At 47.3% G+C, this 19,362-nt stretch overlaps 2 protein-coding genes across 2 annotated transcripts; both read left to right on the forward strand.

Moving 5' to 3' along the window:
* Nucleotides 1–1,665: 1,665 nt before the first annotated feature.
* LOC149358199 (uncharacterized) lies at nucleotides 1,666–11,019 on the forward strand. Its single transcript, XM_089568796.1, has 2 exons — nucleotides 1,666–1,851; nucleotides 9,830–11,019. The coding sequence occupies exons 1-2, from the start codon at nucleotides 1,782–1,784 to the stop codon at nucleotides 10,363–10,365; spliced, it is 606 nt and encodes a 201-aa protein (XP_089424922.1). The 5' UTR covers nucleotides 1,666–1,781; the 3' UTR covers nucleotides 10,366–11,019.
* Nucleotides 11,020–12,866: 1,847 nt separating this feature from the next.
* LOC149358200 (uncharacterized) lies at nucleotides 12,867–15,603 on the forward strand. Its single transcript, XM_089570256.1, has one exon. It carries the CDS (start codon nucleotides 13,564–13,566, stop codon nucleotides 13,930–13,932), a length of 369 nt encoding a protein of 122 aa, XP_089426382.1. The 5' UTR covers nucleotides 12,867–13,563; the 3' UTR covers nucleotides 13,933–15,603.
* Nucleotides 15,604–19,362: the final 3,759 nt, after the last annotated feature.

Here is a 19,362-nt window from a genome sequence, read left to right on the forward strand (position 1 = left end):
GTGCTCTATCCCGTGTCTCTGTAACATCCTATCAGATGAAGAGATTCAGGGATCATATTTTGGGATAATATTTTCTACTATTCCTTTCGCCTCTCAGCCACCGGGCTTTCTCCAGACACTGGGCTTTCTGTCTCTGATACCAGAGTCAGCGACGCATAGTTGCTCGCTGGCCATTAGGCCTAACAGACTGCAGCGATTGTTAGCAGGCGGGCAGAAAAAAAAATAGATAGAGAAAAAGAGGAAAATGATCGAAAGATCGAGAAAGCGAAAAGGACGCCACAAGTTAGGTTATATACTTGATTGCAGACCATGGAACGAAGTAGAACACAAGGAAAGGGAGCAGAAGCACGTAAATTGATTCGGGGATTACATAACTGCAGCATACCTAGGGCCCAGAAGGCATTACAGAAATGAAGCGAGGAGGCATGATGAATGGAATGAGAGGTCGCACGTGGTATGAGAGATTTGACGCAACCAAGGGACACGTGGCCGGGGTTATGAGAGACGCCTTAGCGAAGGGCTCCGGATTAGCAGCACATAAGCGTTTTTGAAATACACCTTCATCGAAATGCGGTCGCCGCGACCGGGATTCGATCCAGCGAACTTAGGGTTAGCAGCTGAACGCCAAAGCCAGAGCCACCGCGGCGGGGTAAAGAAAAAGTGAACTGAAATAAAAGAACGAAACCAACAAACCATATATAATTTAAGAAAGGAAGAGTCTAGACAATGGAATTAGGCAACAGACCCTTGATGGAGGATGAACTGGATAATTGTTGTCTTCAAAGATGACTCATCTGCGATTTTGGCGAAGGCCTCAGGAAGTCCGTTTTATTCCGTGCTGGTACCAGTAAAAGTCTGTTAAAAACACAGTTGCCTTGCAAATAGGGATGACAACTTTGTGTTTAAGACCGATGCTCGATGACACGATGGATAGCTGGGAAAAAAATAAGAAAGCAGACTGTGGCTGAAAATGTTATGAAGGAGTATTTTTTCCTTTTTTTATCTACTAAGTGGCTTCAGTACTGACCCTAGCAGCTTGAAATAAAGCCGAATCTCGCCTGAATTGCACTGAGTGTAAAAGTTTATAACAGCTGTAGCTAGAAATGCAGAGGCTAATGAAAACGGTTCAACTTAAACTTAGGAGAACGCAGTTAAGTATGGAAAGAAAAATTATATCAGTAACTTTAAGAGGCAGGAAGAGTGCGGAGTGGATCAGGGAGTTAATGATACCCTAGACGAAATCAAGAAGTACAGAAGCATCAGCGGGTCATATAATGTGAATTCATGATAACCGATGTTCGTTAAAGGCAACGAACTGGATTCCGAGAGAAGCAAAGCGTAGTAGGGGGGTGCAGAAAGTTAGGTGGCCGCATTACATTAGGAAGTTTGGGGGAAAATATCGCCCGGGTTAATTGGGGACACACGGTAGAGGCCTTTGTCCACCAGAGGGCGTAGTCAGGTTGTTGTTGATGACGATGATGATGTTTCAGTGTTTGGTACCGGCAGACGATGATGATTCATGACGTTCCAACCTTCGGTACAATGCACAATGTGACATCACCTATAAAGTCCTGCTGCCTGTTTAAGACGCAGGAACCAACGCGTTTGGTATTTCAACGCTAAGCTAGAGACGGAATCCCTATGCGAGGTAGAAGGTCGGGGAATGATAAGGACGCTTAGATACACAGAAAGTCCATTGTTCTTGACGAAACAATCTCGTCAGCGTATCGCCTCGCTTCGATGCCCGTGAATGCCACCCAGCCGTTCGCCATAGGCGCGAGATGCCGCAAAACATAGGTTTCTGCCCTGCTTTTCGGGAGCAAGGCACCAAGTATTTGGAGGAACCACCAGGTAAGAACTTTCAAAGTACTACTTTTAAGTAGCGACAGTTGCTACGTGCCTAAACAAGGAATTTTATGCATTAATTCTTAAACAAGTGCTGCTGATACCAGGTACGCCCATGAGCTGAAGTCGGAACCTTCCGGTACCACTTTTTTACTGCTAGTTAAACTTGTGGCGGCCATTTTTTGTTCTCTTATCGGATGTACTGAAGCAACTTCCAATTTAACTTGTCTTATAAGTTACAACTGCAGCAATTATTCTTTATATATTTCTCTGCTCCTGCTACATTATGCTTTAAAATGATTTTTTTTTTTAATTTTAGAGGATTACTATATTTGTGTGACACTTTTTTGTTATCAGATATGCCTCTACTCTGCCAAGGCTTTGCTGACAGCAATAAACACTGGCATAATGATAGCGTTGCCTGTACTGCCGTGTGACCTTTGCCTAAGATCTGAGTCTGTTTCTTGTTCTGATCTTATCGTTTCATGCACACAAGAAAAAGAGATATACTCCTACAGTGCATTATTGTCCTTTCAGAACATACTGAAGAGATTCCAAAACGTTATGGAAGCTACAGTAACAACGACTTTAGCTGCTTGAGTAATAGCAGGCACTCATTGTCAGACCTGAGTATATCTAGCAGAAATTGTGGCTACGAGGAGCTCATGGAGGTCGGGAGGAGTGGCTCCAGAAAGTGGATTCGCTCTGACTTTGCGAGGAGAGCTTGCTATCGTGACGACATACCCCATGCGCGCTTGCTTCAGCCGCTTAATGGTGAAACTGAAGAGCTCTCGCTTGCGGCATATATGATATCTAGAGCTGAAAAGTGTCCGTATTCCTCATCCCCCACATCCTGGTAAGGCGACATGCCATTCTACCAACTTCCACTCTACCATTCTATCATTGCATTCCTCTTCCGTCGACCACTACTTAGGTTCAAGCCGCACTGGCAGACATCATCAAATAACATTCTTCGTCCATGCAAATTTACGCTTAAAATCATAGCCCCACATCGTTTCCTACAGAGTTGTAGTACCTCGCGATGATGGAAAAGCGGGTACTATTTTGTGTGATAAGCGGCGAACGACAGCCGTTGAAGAGATACCACTTACCACTTGACCCATATAGAGGAGAAACAAAAGGACCAAGTATTGAAATCCTATCATTGCGATAAACCCTGACAGTTAGGTTTTCAACGCTTCACTTCACGTGGCAGACTTCTTCGTATACACTGACGAATGAACTCGGTTATCAGGGCCTTTGGGAAAGTATTGTTAGGGTAGTTTAGCCCAATAAAGCTTCCACTGGTCAGGCAAAACCGAAGGACGGACGGACGGACGGACGGACGGATGGACGGACGGACGCGCAGCAGAAAGATGGAGGGACAGAAGGAAGGACATTTCAGCGAAGTACACGCCTGTGCAAGGAATTTTGGTTGTAAACTTTCCTCTCCTAAGTTGGCGGCAATGCGTCACAAAAATTATTTAAACTTCGATGCCTTGATATAAGGACTTGCTCAAGGGCACCATATGCCAGAAGCAGCGAGAACGTTGTGAAACTGGTGTGGAAAAACACGAAGATAGTGCGACGCCCCATGCAGCGGGCAGTTATACTTGGAACTGGCTGTTAAGAAACCGGGGCGTACACGGCAAAACCACTCACTCTTGGCAGCGCGTCCCTCGTAGTGGCATTAAGTTCATCCCGCGTTTGTCATTTCTTTTCGCGGCACAGAAGGAAGTGTTTACAGCTGCACGTGGTGCGGTTAGCTCGGAATAAATTGATGCCTTCTCACAAAGAAAGTGAAAACAACTGAGAGAGCTGAGCATTGTTTGAAGCAGCACCTGTTGTTTGACGTCACGGCAAAGACGCGTTTCATCGCGGGTGAGGAAGGAATCTGGCTAGAAATTCGCCTTGAGAACAAACAGCGCTTACAGACAAAGGACCAGAACAAGAAGGACACACAACTGCGCTGACTAACAACTTTTATTTGGGAAGGGAGCCGATCCGCACCTTTTATACAGAAGTGGGGGGAGTGAAGCGCATGCGCAAAGATCAGGAAAGTGGGAGCACGGAAAGTGCCAACACACAGACCAAGTATTCTTATCGTCACTGATAACCAATAACGCAGCAAAAAACAAGCGAGAAAAGCAGGGGAGACAAAGGCAGGGAGCGTTAAGAAACAATTCTAAAAAATCTAAAAGATCCTGAAGAAGCCAACAACCAACACGGCTAAACGAATGACGATGAAAGGCGACAAAGATAAAGGCACTAAAAACTGAACAGACTGAAGCATAAAATGTGCAGGAAAAGCCTGCGGAAGATGTAAAAAATCGGCACGGCTGAAAGATAACGAAATTACAAGCATTAAAACAGATAAAAGCAAAAACCTGAGAAGCCGATGAGAATAAAAACACGCAGGAAAGGTGGTCACTAAAAAAATGAAATTGAACAGACAACAGATCTCTAAAGACAAGCAATGAATCGAAAAAAACGTGTGGGCGATAAAACCTAAGGTGAGATAACAGAAAACTTTTTACATAAATGTTTAGGATAAAAACCATCGTAACAAAAACACGGGATAAAACAAAATAATGCGCTGAATCAAATCGAAGCAGAGAGGAATGAACACTCTTTGTCTAACAGGGCAACTGACGGCGTGCTAACGCACTCATCTTTTAGCTTGATAATAGTGGCTGCTTCAATGATTTCTCGGGTCAGTTGATTTACGTTTTTCGCCAGAATATCTGTTTCCTTGAAAGTGGGGGAGATGCGACGGCAAGGACTGCAATCACGGCAGTGGATGGCCAAATTACCGGACCTTTTATCCTCAGCAGTAGCTTTATGCTCTAGTAAACGCTTGTTAATACATCGGCCTGTTTGGCCGATGTACTTCCTGCCGCAGGGTAAAGGTATCGAATAGACAACGCCCGATGAGCAGGCAACAAACGGATCCCGATGCTTAATTGTGCAGTCTGGAATTTTTTCCCCAGAGCCATTGACCCTTCTGCAGAGTCTAGAAAGACGGTGAGGAGCAGAGAAAATAACGTCTACCCCTGCCCTTTTTCCAATTCTTTTTAGATTGTGGGACACTTGGTGGATGTAGGGTATTACAGCTACCTTTTTATTGCGACTCTGCCCTTCCCTTGCGGTTAGGTTCTTTCCTTGCCTCGTTTTCAACATTTTCTGAGCAACTGAGGAGATGAGTAAAGCCGGGTACCCAGAGCTGAGAAGCCTCTGCGCTTGGTTAAAGAAACTGCTCTCGATACTGTGCTCGCAGGACTTTAGTAAAGCATTATTGAAGGTGGCCTGGACTATGTTTCGTTTCACCAATTTCGAATGGGCTGACTCATACGGTAAGAGTGGCTTATTGGCCCTTGGTTCGAAGATCCAGCACACGTGATCGGGCGAGAAGTGCAGCTTAAGTTCAAGAAAGCGAAGACAGCTATTTTCCGGAACTTCATGCGTTAATACGAGGGGATGAAAAGACTCTCTAAAAATGGCTAGTACACTGGAAACTTCGGTCATGAAAGCATTGCCTGGACACTCGAGAAAAATTAGATAATCATCGACATATCTGAATATCTTTAGCACCGGCGATTTTGCAATTTTTTTGCTTACTTCTCTGTCAAGCATGGCCAAGAAGAGGTCGCTCAGTATAGGGGCGATGCACGACCCAATACATATGCCCTGCTTTTGGATAAAAAGAGATTCATTCCACTCAGCATAAGTAGACCTCAGGTAAACAGACAATAATTCTAAAAAGCCACTAGCAGAAACGCCACATGCATTTTGAAAAGCCACAATTCCATGCTTGTCGATGCAATCATTTACACAATGGAGCAGATCGTCATGCGGAATAGAATAGTAGAGATCTTTCACGTCAACGGAGAACCCTAGGTAGGCCCTGCTTCTATATTCTCGCAAGAAGTTAATGGTTTCATTTGAGTTTTTTACTAGGAACGGGTCTTCTACTGCGAGAACGCTGATGTTCTGATTCTGTTCGGCGGTCTTCGACCCTCGGCCGGCCATGGAAACCGGATTTGCAAGATTTTGCGCTCCGAATGGCAGCACCAAGCCCGTCTTCTCCGGCAACATCTTCAACTTCTGCTTGCGCCCCCGTCAACACCCATCTCGTGGAGTAAGTGGCGCGAGTTTTCGCGCATCATCGATTGCACCACTGAGTTCTTGTGGCAGCGTGCGCTCCCAAGTCTCCGGACGTTAGTTCCAAAGAAGCAAGCACCGGCCGGCAATCGTGTTCATCTTTTAGGAGGTGCCAACAACATTCCCAAAGAAATCCAGCAGCTGCTCCAGCGTGGGCCCAAGTTCGCCATCGAACCAAGCCCCTCAGCCCCGGAATTACTGACCATGGTCAGGCAAGTCTCTAGGGCAGCTCCTGCAGCTGATGTAGATCGTTGCGTCTCCGAAGGCGTTGACGTACTTAACCGCCACAGTCGTACCAGCAAAAAGCCCCCTCTTGGGAAGACTGTCGCTTACATGAAAAATAACAACTTGTCCCTGCTAACCGCTGACAAGGAAGGGGTTTTGTTTTACTGCCGAAGGATGTCTATTGTGAAAAAGCATCGTCCGCACTCAATTCCTGCTTTGACAAATGTCATAACGTAGCCTTGACAAAAGTTAAGAGCACAGCAAGAAAGTTGTGCCAACGGTTGAACCTCGATAAACTTTCCCGCTCGATAACGGATAGCAGAAAAATGTCCCTCAGCTTATTTTTTACTGCAAAAACACATAAACCCGAGTGCCCGCTCCGTGTAATCGTTTCAGAGAATGACACATGGCAAAAATTGGTTGCTAACTTTCTTCAAGCCAATCTCAGCGTTCTCGCAGTAGAAGACCCGTTCCTAGTAAAAAACTCAAATGAAACCATTAACTTCTTGCGAGAATATAGAAGCAGGGCCTACCTAGGGTTCTCCGTTGACGTGAAAGATCTCTACTATTCTATTCCGCATGACGATCTGCTCCATTGTGTAAATGATTGCATCGACAAGCATGGAATTGTGGCTTTTCAAAATGCATGTGGCGTTTCTGCTAGTGGCTTTTTAGAATTATTGTCTGTTTACCTGAGGTCTACTTATGCTGAGTGGAATGAATCTCTTTTTATCCAAAAGCAGGGCATATGTATTGGGTCGTGCATCGCCCCTATACTGAGCGACCTCTTCTTGGCCATGCTTGACAGAGAAGTAAGCAAAAAAATTGCAAAATCGCCGGTGCTAAAGATATTCAGATATGTCGATGATTATCTAATTTTTCTCGAGTGTCCAGGCAATGCTTTCATGACCGAAGTTTCCAGTGTACTAGCCATTTTTAGAGAGTCTTTTCATCCCCTCGTATTAACGCATGAAGTTCCGGAAAATAGCTGTCTTCGCTTTCTTGAACTTAAGCTGCACTTCTCGCCCGATCACGTGTGCTGGATCTTCGAACCAAGGGCCAATAAGCCACTCTTACCGTATGAGTCAGCCCATTCGAAATTGGTGAAACGAAACATAGTCCAGGCCACCTTCAATAATGCTTTACTAAAGTCCTGCGAGCACAGTATCGAGAGCAGTTTCTTTAACCAAGCGCAGAGGCTTCTCAGCTCTGGGTACCCGGCTTTACTCCTCTCCTCAGTTGCTCAGAAAATGTTGAAAACGAGGCAAGGAAAGAACCTAACCGCAAGGGAAGGGCAGAGTCGCAATAAAAAGGTAGCTGTAATACCCTACATCCACCAAGTGTCCCACAATCTAAAAAGAATTGGAAAAAGGGCAGGGGTAGACGTTATTTTCTCTGCTCCTCACCGTCTTTCTAGACTCTGCAGAAGGGTCAATGGCTCTGGGGAAAAAATTCCAGACTGCACAATTAAGCATCGGGATCCGTTTGTTGCCTGCTCATCGGGCGTTGTCTATTCGATACCTTTACCCTGCGGCAGGAAGTACATCGGCCAAACAGGCCGATGTATTAACAAGCGTTTACTAGAGCATAAAGCTACTGCTGAGGATAAAAGGTCCGGTAATTTGGCCATCCACTGCCGTGATTGCAGTCCTTGCCGTCGCATCTCCCCCACTTTCAAGGAAACAGATATTCTGGCGAAAAACGTAAATCAACTGACCCGAGAAATCATTGAAGCAGCCACTATTATCAAGCTAAAAGATGAGTGCGTTAGCACGCCGTCAGTTGCCCTGTTAGACAAAGAGTGTTCATTCCTCTCTGCTTCGATTTGATTCAGCGCATTATTTTGTTTTATCCCGTGTTTTTGTTACGATGGTTTTTATCCTAAACATTTATGTAAAAAGTTTTCTGTTATCTCACCTTAGGTTTTATCGCCCACACGTTTTTTTCGATTCATTGCTTGTCTTTAGAGATCTGTTGTCTGTTCAATTTCATTTTTTTAGTGACCACCTTTCCTGCGTGTTTTTATTCTCATCGGCTTCTCAGGTTTTTGCTTTTATCTGTTTTAATGCTTGTAATTTCGTCATCTTTCAGCCGTGCCGATTTTTTACATCTTCCGCAGGCTTTTCCTGCACATTTTATGCTTCAGTCTGTTCAGTTTTTAGTGCCTTTATCTTTGTCGCCTTTCATCGTCATTCGTTTAGCCGTGTTGGTTGTTGGCTTCTTCAGGATCTTTTAGATTTTTTAGAATTGTTTCTTAACGCTCCCTGCCTTTGTCTCCCCTGCTTTTCTCGCTTGTTTTTTGCTGCGTTATTGGTTATCAGTGACGATAAGAATACTTGGTCTGTGTGTTGGCACTTTCCGTGCTCCCACTTTCCTGATCTTTGCGCATGCGCTTCACTCCCCCCACTTCTGTATAAAAGGTGCGGATCGGCTCCCTTCCCAAATAAAAGTTGTTAGTCAGCGCAGTTGTGTGTCCTTCTTGTTCTGGTCCTTTGTCTGTAAGCGCTGTTTGTTCTCAAGATGTTCCCCAACCAACTCGCCCAGCAACACACCTTGCTAGAAATTCGCCTTATCGCTCTGAGATGCCTGTTTTTTTTTTCTTTACTTCACTGCACGTTCGCTTGATAAATATGCTCAACGCAAGTGCCGATAAGAGAAACCACATTGTCCCGAGTGTTTCAGGTCTAATTAAGGTGATAAGTGATCGCTCACGATCCAATGTAAATAAACGCTGTAACCCCGAAAATGGTTTGGTTTGGTTTGGTTTATGGGGTTTAACGTCCCAAAGCGACTAAGGCTATGAGAGACGCCGTAGTGAAGGGCTCCGGAAATTTCGACCACCTGGGGTTCTTTAACGTGCACTGACATCGCACAGTACACGGGCCTCTAGAATTTCTCCTCCAAAGAAATTCTAGCCGCCGCGGCCGGGATCGAACCCGCGTCTTTCGGGTCAGCAGCCGAGCACCATAACCGCTGAGCCACCGCGGCGGCGTAACCCCGAAAATGCTTTTCGCTGTTGATAGAACACAGCGTGCGTGTAGCCGGGAAATATAAAATCATCAAAGTGTGTGTAATATTTGAACTCTTTGCGTTCAATTACACCAATTAGAGAAGGCCAATAAACCAGATTTGACCGCGGTTTTGCAACAGAGAAAGCCTAGCCGCTGTTCAATAGCATTTAACATTGAACAGCAGCCAGACTTCGAGCAAACGAAGGGGTTGAGAGGTTAGGAGTATCGCAAAAAAATTTAGATGAGCAGCGGCTAGTCTTCCTCTTTCACAGAAACAGAAGAGGAGAAAGACAAGATGACGCATACGCATACCCGAACGCCCGCAGGCCAGCACACAGGCTGACTTGCAGTACGCGGTGTACACAGTTTTTAGGGCGAAGTTATGAAGGCGTTGACGTAGACATCATTTAGGTCTGCTTTTATCGCTGTCCTTGCATTCATTTTGTTGCGCTTAAACTGCAATCAACCAACATGCTGAAGCCGAAACTCTATTGGAACTGCGCAGCACATGTTTTTGCGAACGTCTATCTCTCCAAAGGTAACGACTGAACCCCAAGGTTCATTTTGTGGTGTTCCTCTCTTTCCAGGAAGAATGACTGTGCCAGCGAAAGCCGCCATCTTGGATCCGCTTTTCTTCGAGTACTACGACCTTCCGTCGGCCTCAGACATGGCGGCCTTTCGCGACGACCTCGCCCGGGAACAACCGGGTCGCAGGCCGACGCAGATTGTGATTATCGGCGTCGCCAAATGGTTCGGGCGAACAGTGGCACAGCGGATCACGAGGCACACCCGAGACTATCGCGGAGGTCAGCAGCTCGTTGCCATAGACTTGGTCATGTTCCTGCTGACCGAGGGACACGAGCTGGAGCACTGCTCCATCGAAATATACGCCAGCCATTTCCCCAGCTTCTCCAAACTGTGCATGGACGACCTTGAAGCGCAGGCTCTGGATTTGGGAAAGACGCTTCAGAGCTTCGACCTGAAGTACGCCAGGGTGTGGGACCGACAGTCGTCGGACGCCTTCCGAACTCGGGTGTCCGGCTGCGGGTTGAATGTGGCCAGCATGAGCGGCGAAGATTGGAAGTTCTTGCGGGCACTTGAGCGAGAGTGGGTGGTCACATGAGACCGGCTACCCGCAGACTTCCGTGAAAGTCGGACTTTACTTAAACAGGGCGGACAAAAGTAAAATGAACACGCTCTGCTGCTCCCAGTCCACGTGGAACGTTTGAGGAGAAATTAAAAAAGGCAACGTGTCCTCGCGCAAAGGTAACATTCATGCGAGTGCGCATGCGCCGGCTGCCGCACTTTCTTAATTGCCCCTAGACAGCCAAGGAGTGACGTACTTCAATGTATATTTCTTCGCGACTGTGCTGCGGACTCGTTGGGGATACGAGGAGGCCTTAGCGGACTGCGTATGCTTTACTTTTAAACTTCAGTCTGGATTACACCGAGCATGATAAGACAGCTATAATGGCGTCATTGTGATTTGAGGGAAGTGAAATAGTTACTGGGGGCAGGGACTTCGAACGCTGAAGACTGCTCCGCAGCACCGCACAGGTTAGTACAACGATTGCTTGATGATCGCAGTGGAATGATAGGATATAGTTAGGTGAAATAATTACTGTAAGGATTGAGGTTCGTCCTCTTCGACATGCATTTTTTTGGAGATGCAAAGTGGATTAGCCCTCTACTCACTCGAATCTTTTGGCGGCTTTGGAAGGCCGGGAATTGTACACTGTATCTAAAGACAATAAATGTATGACGATTGTTATGATGATGATGGTGGCGATACCGACTGTCTGTGAGAGGAAACGGCACAGAAAACAGTGCTTGTTGGAGCAGTTATAATAAGATGGGATATGCATTACAGATACAGTTGTCAATTCTTCTTCACTCAAGTAGTGAAGTTATTTTATTGTGATCTCGAAATGCTAAGCTGCCTATCACAGCCTTTAGCTAATGAAAGTTAAGCTGCGGTTCGACGCAACATGACAAAGTTCAGGTTTCTTGCACAAAGCTTTTAATTTCGAGGCACCTGTGGAGTATTGTAAGATACTGTTGTGAGCTTATTGATGGGATTGCGGATATACTGATTGTTATGGTGCAATCTTACGATATGTGATAAAAAAAAATGCGCTCATAAACAACTCCTGTTTGAAAAAAAGACGCTTGCCCAGAATTTGCATGCATGCTACAGTGTACGAGAATTCTTTTAATATCGCGTTCAACTAACTATGCTCTGAATACAGTAAGCCTTAACGTTGAAAACGCTCGCCTGGGACGCATAGTGCGGGATAATTATTCAAACAAATTATTCTTAATCGTTGAGAGTGAAGGACAGAGAGATAAATACTTTATTAAAAAGCAACATATTAAGGGCGCAAAATATCCTAGACAAGAAGCATTAGAGCACGCTGGTCGCTGAGCTGGTTCGACGCCAGACAAATAATAATTATTCCAGACGAACGAGAACTCAAGCCAGTTTCCCGATGAATGCGGAAGTTTCAAAGCAACCGCACAAAAACGAATACATTACGACCAACGCGATCATGCAGAAACGTTCCGGAATGCGAGCTTCGCTTCGGCAAAAACGGAAGTGCCCCGATGCGAAGAAGGAAGTCGTATTTCCGAGTATTGGAGCACGACCGAACTTTCCCGTGACGTGAACTGCAACGACGCCTCCTTCGACGATTTCCCTTCACATCGGCACGCCGCGACCACGCGTGCTAGACGGTACCGGCCTCAAGAAACCGGACCCCGCCGGACCTTCGCCAGAAAGACAGGCGGCTTTGATAAAAATTCCGCTTTCGCAACTACACACGACAGCGACTTGCCAAGCGTCCAACTCTCGAAGTCGCCCGAGCCCCACAACGGAGGAGTAAAACTTTCCTCGTTTTCTAATGCTTTTAGACATCTAGGGTTGTAAGGAAAAACAAGCGGCTGAAAGAAAGAGTAAAAAAGTCAACAAGAATACAAACTGTTTTCGTGTTCACTCAACAGCAGACTTTTCCTTCACGACTATAGTATAGCCAAGGACTGGTTGAACGCGAAAGCAGACCGGGTGGATAAAGGCAATAAAACTTATATTCATACAAGCCCGAATCACCCGAACCTTCGTATCTCTCCTTCAAGGGCAATAAGGGCGCATTCTCCGCGCTCCCAGCAAACAAAGCCGACAGTTTAGTTCATCCGGCACAAAGATCCCGACACCGGCAGCGGATGTTTGCCGATTCCCTTTTGGGCCATCCCGCTTTCTCCATGGTATCAGATTTCGAACGGATAATCTTAGCGACCCGCTGAAACTCGCCTGCCGCCGCCGCCGCCCGATCCAGCGATGCCAACGGGGCACAAGACGCATCGTGAGGAACGAGCTACAAAACTGGAAGTGCGCGGCGACAAGGATAAAAAGTCGGTCCAACCAGAGGCAAAAACGGCCCAGAGAAAGCGGTGCGCACACTCGAGGAAAAACAAAAACAAAGGGATTAAGAGAGAGCCGTAACGGGAACGGAAAGAGAGCTGAAGTGGCAGGAGGTGGGGGTGAGGGGTCGCTGTGGCAGGCAGGCAGGCTCGAAAAGCGAGCGAGCCGGCAAGCATGCTCTCACGAGCCTCGCACGCGCCGGCGTGTAGTTGGGCCACGTCGGAGCTGACGTGTAGAGCCTGGAAGAAGAGGGCTAACGCCGGCCGGCGAGCTGTGAGAGGGGGGTGCAGGGGGGAGGACAGACCGCAATAGAGCGGCGCTTCCTGCGCTGATAACGCCGGCGGCGGCTGCGAGAGCGCGTACAAGCGCAATGGTCTCAAAGTGCGCTCCGGCGATACTCGCGGACCTCAGACTCTCCAACCGTTGCTTGGTATACCTCGCTATCGAGCGGCTCGCTTAAAAGGAGGACGACCCAGCGGCTCCGGTGCGAGTTGTACGCACGCAGCGACTACGTGGCTTCGCGGACGCGCCGACGGCTCACGAGCGCAGCAGCGTTGCGTTGGAGCAGCAGGAGCGGCGTCAGCGGCGGAGGCCGGGAACACATGTAGCGAGGAGCGAGCTGTGACGACAGCGACCTTCACAGCGCACCGATCTGACTCCCGAGACGCAGACCACTGCGAGAGCCTGACTGAGAGAGAGAGAGCGGCCGCAAAGCGAGGCTTTCCTCTCCACACAGACTTCGCGGAGCAGCGGGTTCGTCTTGAGCCATTGTTCGCTGAGCGTCGGTGGATCCTTCGGGAGAAAGTTCGCGCAGCGCTCCTCTCCCCACAGCAGTCAGTCACCGGCGACGTTGACACCTTTCAGTTTCCGACAGCTGCTAAGTAATAAGCAGGAAGCAGGAGAATGGAGTGCTACGAAGACCCCGAGAACCCGGGACAGGTCTACGTCCGCCTTCTTCGCCAAGACCTGCTGGAAGAACTGGTGATGTCCAAGAAGCGCGGCAGGCTCGTTGTGCTCATGGTGGACAAGGAGTTCCTCGTGTATCGTCCGACGAACGGGACCAGGCTGACGTCTCCGCCGAACGTTGACCTCCTGGTTAAGGACGTGAGCAAGGTACTCGGCCGAGACCTCTGGAACGCCGGCCAGAGTAACGCGTCCAAGGATTCGTCGGTACACATCTTCACGGACATGGACCTTTACGACCTCTCCGACCTGCTGGCCAAGGAACTAAACGTCAGAGTTTTCTGCCATCTGTTCCATCGCGTGAGGTGATTCGGCAGGCTACCGTGGATGCTCGAGTGAAAGGAACTAGTAGTCGGGGCACCTCCTCCGGTGGGAGGAGACTTCAAGATGGGACCAAGGTTGTGGCGAGTTGTTTGATATACGTCAGAGGCTTCAGTTTTCAAGTTTCAAGGGTGGTTGCCACGTGTTCAGCGCAGGGGAAGTTTTCGCCTTAGCGGACGACTTGAGTGTGTTTGTGTGTATGTGCGCGCTCGTGAGTGCATATTTTGTTGCGGCTCGTGCCCGATACAAATCGTGACGCCGTGTTGATCATGCCTAAAGATCGTGATTTTGAGGGCGGTGAAGCATGAAGAGAGGCTTCGAAGGGTGTAACGTCGACGCCGCCTCGCAGGGGCGTACGGCGCGAGAGAGCAATGAGGTGTGGGAATTCGTGCCTTTTCAACACGTGCGCGAAAAATGCGGTGACCTTCCCGAGTGGCGACTGTCGAGGCACGACTTGCAGCACCCGTCGCAAGCAGTGTTTCTCTCTTCGTTTGTTTTCTTTTTTCCGGGCTCCACGGTTTAGACAGCGTAAGCTACACACGTCGCTTCTGTTTTGTTTTGTTTTTCCGTGGGGGGTTTTATTTTTCACGCTAGCCGTGCATGTTTCAATTCAAAAATTTCGTTCCGAATTGCTGCCCAATTTTAATAGTGGGGAAAACTCCGGCTTGTGTTTTGAATCTCGGTGGGCAGTGCGAAAACTCTATAAATGATGACGTGTTAATTTTAGTGCCGCGTGCTGTTTTATGCGAGGGCAGCTTCTTAACCCTTTTTATCCACATGTGCAGTCTTTGCCAAAGGTAACCGGGCTCAGGTCGTTTGTTTCTTAGCCGCGTAGCGAAGCTCTTAAGGCAGCCCTTAAGCTATAAATCTGTATAAAGTAAGGTGAGCCCTTTTCCTCACGTTTTGACACCTTTGGTCTTCAGGAGTGCCGTAATGACTCCGTTATACGCTTGAGAAGCAAAACTTGTTGCTCGGTTAATTTTGGTAGAGGGTGTACCTCTCGTTGACCCACTGTGATGGGAATCAAGGTGGTTTTACTTTGTTACGATTTCTTTTTCAGTGCAGAAAGCACGTTTAAAGCACCCGAGTGAAGTTCTTATACCTGTGTGAATTCCTGTCGTGAAGTGCGGGATGCAGCAAACCCCGAACTTATCGTATCTCAAGTAATGCAAGGCCGGAAGCGTTTACGCGAGTCACAGGGGGCGAGAGAGGGGAAGGGGTGGAGCACTGCATGTTGTCTGCACGCACCACTGACCATTGAACAATCAGCCATCGTGGTCTGGCGAGGGCTCATCAACGGATGCGACTTCCGCCTCTAAGCTTGTGGTTGCTTGGATGCGTGCTCGGAATCTTTGGTACGTTTTTGCCTGCCAAACGACATAAAATACGTTCTGTATATAACTCTCAGATGCAACACGATCGCGAGAAATCGCCTCCTTCCTATGGGGGCCAGCATATTGAAAATTCACTTGCGAGCATCATTTGCGCGAAGTGTCATGCGTCGCACATCCTCTGTGAACTGGCCTGTTCATTTGAATGCTTACAGCCTCACTCTTTATATCTTGCGGCTGTACGGCCAGCACAATTGTCTGTTACCCCTGTTTTTATTTATTTTGAATAATACTGCAGGAAAAAAATAAAAATAAATCAAGAAACTTACGACAGTTCACTCCTTTTTTTTTGTACGCCTCAGCGTTAATGTTATAGCTCAGTGCCCCGAACGCATTTACCTATGCACATGCAAGAGGAATTATAGCGCTACATTTGGATAGAAGCGAACATGAATCATGCCAGGTATGTATGAATTTTATTAGCTGCTACAGAATTGCATGGCACGTGAGCGGGCAGGACGAGAGCAAATAAAGTGAATACACAATGCACTCGGTATCAGGATGCAAAAACTGATGTGTGGGACAAAGCTTCCTGGAGCAATTCGATCCCAATATAATGTTTCCGGTTTCGAAGGGTGAAGAAACGCACATTGAAAAGATCTTTCTTTCTTTCTTTCTTTCTTTCTTTCTTTCTTTCTTTCTTTCTTTCTTTCTTTCTTTCTTTCTTTCTTTCTTTCTTTCTTTCTTTCTTTCTTTCCTTCTTTCTTTCTTTCTTTCTTTCTTTCTTTCTTTATTTCCAACTTTCCTTCCATCTTCCTTCCTTTCTTCTTTCTTTTCTTTCTTTCTTTCTTTCTTTTTTTCTTTATTCCTTACTTTCCTTCTTTCTTTCTGTCATTATTTCTTTCCTTCTTTCTTCTTCCTTTCTTTCTTTCCAACTTTCCTTCTTTCCTCCTTCCTCCCTCCCTTCTTTCTTTCTTCTATATTTCTTTCTTTACTTCTTTTTCTCTCTGTCTTCCTTCCTTCCTCTCCCGCTTTCTTTATTTTTCGCAATCAGGTTTGTTCTGAAAGGAACGATTTCGAGGTGAATTTCCGAACCATCAAAAGTCATCTGACGAATCTCAACACGTACGCCTTGCGACATGTTAGAATATATTTGACGTCACGTTTAAACACCATCAAGCAAATTCATCACAGCTGGCCTCTAATGTCACTAACACGCTAAGAAAAGTGAAATCCCGACGTCGCTGACTCAACGAAAAAAGGCCTGTCCACAGCTGCTCTCTGCACGGAACCGCATTATGAGGATCAGGCTCATTTTAATTCGATGAACAGACACGTGAGCAGTCAGGGCGCTGCGAGGGTCTCTACGCCGCCGAACGGAGGTGCAAGCCGTATAGGCCATTTCTCCGCAAAGGACGTCCGCGCGTCGCGAGCACCTACCTGCCCCGCTGACGGTTGCAGAGCCCGAATGCAAACGCTGCACGCTGACGCCGTCCCACCGCGGTATGCATGCGCAGCCCTTTCCCGGCGTATACGCGACACGCGTGGAGCCGCGTGCGTGTAGATGTGCAAAAATAGGATCTCTCGCTGACGGTGCTTAGCGGCATGAGTTGCAAGCGCCCACATTGCTGTGCAGTAGCTTTTTTTTTTCTTTTTTTTTTTTGAGAGCCGTCCTATCGGGAGAGCCCTGCAGATCGGTAGAGCGGCATCTTTCGCGCTACTTAGCGGTGTTCAGAGCAGCGCCAACGCGTTCTATTTCAGTGCCATTTTAACTTTGGTGTTCAGTTCAGTAAGGCAGCTTAGTTAGAGTCATACCTAACAACTCTGGACGAAAGAACTTTTGAGCGGTAAAGAATTTATGAGCGCAATTTTTTCCTCATATTGTAAAATTTCACTATAACAATCAATATATCTGCGGATCTCCCGTCGGCAGGCTTCCATTTTTTTTTCTATTGACTTTTTTGCTGTTGTCAGAAGCATTCCCCGATGGTTTTCTATGGCAGTCTAAATTTTTGGAATTTTTGGAATTTTTGGAAATGGAAACGTTTTAATAGAAAGATTTTTCTACACATCAGAAGAATGGACCATAACCTTCAATATTTCCATAACATATATGCAAAATTGTTCATTCTCTACTTAACATTCACAGATATCGGCGAGTTCTCATACCACTACCAGCGGAGTGGGGCAGCGGTTAAGCGATGCGCCAATGCTCTGACAGGTGGCCGTTTTTATCACAGCCACCGGTAGGGATTGTGCGACCCAATTATTTTAACTGCCGCCTGCCACTGTGGTCAGTTTGCTCACAATCCGGTGGGCGGGTTGTGATGACGCCACAAGTCAGCACATGACAAGACTCGGGGTTGGTACATCTGGAATAGTCATTTTGCCCTAAAGTATAGAGCTGATGGTACCCTATAGCAAAACGCGAAAGGTGGAAATGCGTTTAGGCGGAATACGTAATGTGGAGGAGGGATAATCAGTGGTCTGTTAAGGTAACACAGTGGACTCCAAGAGATGCCAAAGTTAACCGGGAGCAGTAGGGAATAGGGCGGGGAGCGAGGACGGGTTAGATAAGGAGATCTGTTTGGATATTTGGTGGTCGCGGCTAGTGCAGGAAAGACCTAACTAGAAGTAAGAGAGAGAGGGGCTTTGCCCTGCAGCAGTCGTAATCTGGTTACTTATGATAACGAAACCACCTTGGCGACAGCGGCTTGACCTCGAACACTGCGCAAGTCATGAGTGTGACGTTGTGCAACAGTAAAGAGAAAAGTTCATGGGGGAGGTGCAAGGCGGAGATGATAAAACGCTAGCAAAAATAAAGTTTGCAATGAAAAAGGAGTTACGATAACGCGCAATGCAAGTGCAAGCACCGATAAACGCACGAAGATGTTTCCACCGAACTAAAGCAGTAGAAGTGCAGTTGGACGAACATTGCTGCGCAGATGACGCTACGCAGCAAGCCTTCGGAGAAGTTATTTTTTCCCAGCTCGCCGCTGCAAAACAGAGCTCGGCGAAGCGAAGAGACGAGTGCGAACACTGGGTTGTTTTGTTCCTTGTGGCAGAACATGCTCTCTAGCGGGTCTCTGTGTCTCGCGGCGTTGCCTTCAAGTTCGGGTGAGGGAGAAATAAAAGAAAATACAAAGCGCAGTGAGCTATAATGCGTGTCTTACAATGCAGGTGGCCGGTGGCTATTGCGACCTCGCAAGAGAGAATGAGGTCGGTGAGAACACTCTCGCCGTAGAAAGCGTATCTGTATTACAGGGACACCGCGGAAAATTCCATCCAATTTTAGGTCTCACTGAAGTTAAATTGTTTGGCCTTGTGGTTCCTTTTGAGTTTCTTCGGACGCAAAAGGCGTACTTATTCTATAAAAAAAATTGGAGTATAAAGTTAAATATTTTCTTCCCTCCACTCTTTTCAAGGTCGTGACTTTATGATGATGTCGAGAGATTTACGGACTCTGTGATCGTTGGCGAAGTAAATGGCGGTGTGGTTCATAGACTCAAAGATTGCGGGTCAACTGCGGACAACTTCATCCAACATTTTTTTTTTCTTGCGCGGTAAAAATCGATTCTCTACCTCTTTCGGGGTATGTTGATGCTTTTCCGTCATCAAAGACGCATTTACAAAATGTACTTTCAGGATACCCTTATTTAGCGTCCACCTGAGCGCTGTACAGCTTTCTCAGAAGCTTCGAGGAAGTTATGCCCTAAAATCTGATAGCCGCCTCGGTTAGCTTAGTCGGTAGGGCGGCGACCGCCCCGTACAGGTGTCGGTCTCGGGTTTCCGTTCTGCAGAAAATCCAGCGTCGTCGTCAGTTGTGAGCGAGAAACCAGGTAGCCGACCTGCCACCTATGTCACGTGACCTTGTGACGTCATTACAACCTGCCCACCATGGCAGGTGGTAGGTAACCTGCCCATTGGACCGGGAGCGAACGGCCCACCGCGGAAGGTGGCAGTTAAATTAATCATTGGTCGCGAGGAGTTGCTCAGGAAGGGCAACCTGGGGAGAGCAACCTAGGTCTCAGAAGCCCCACCAGTGTCACAAGCCACCTGCCGGGACCGCGTCGCATCGCTTAACCGC

The sequence above is a fragment of the Amblyomma mixtum genome, chromosome 2, assembly GCF_055824585.1.
Source record: "Amblyomma mixtum isolate Tamu chromosome 2, ASM5582458v1, whole genome shotgun sequence".
NCBI classification, from domain to species: domain Eukaryota; kingdom Metazoa; phylum Arthropoda; class Arachnida; order Ixodida; family Ixodidae; genus Amblyomma; species Amblyomma mixtum.

What these genes read in the sequence shown, in the direction of transcription:
- LOC149358199 (XM_089568796.1), top strand. Translation starts at nt 1,782, where the DNA reads ATGCCGCAAAACATAGGTTTCTGCCCTGCTTTTCGGGAGCAAGGCACC. An exon ending in GTATTTGGAGGAACCACCAG is followed by an intron (nt 1,852 to 9,829) that starts GTAAGAACTTTC and finishes CTCTCTTTCCAG; the next exon opens with GAAGAATGACTGTGCCAGCG.
- LOC149358200 (XM_089570256.1), top strand. Translation starts at nt 13,564, where the DNA reads ATGGAGTGCTACGAAGACCCCGAGAACCCGGGACAGGTCTACGTCCGC.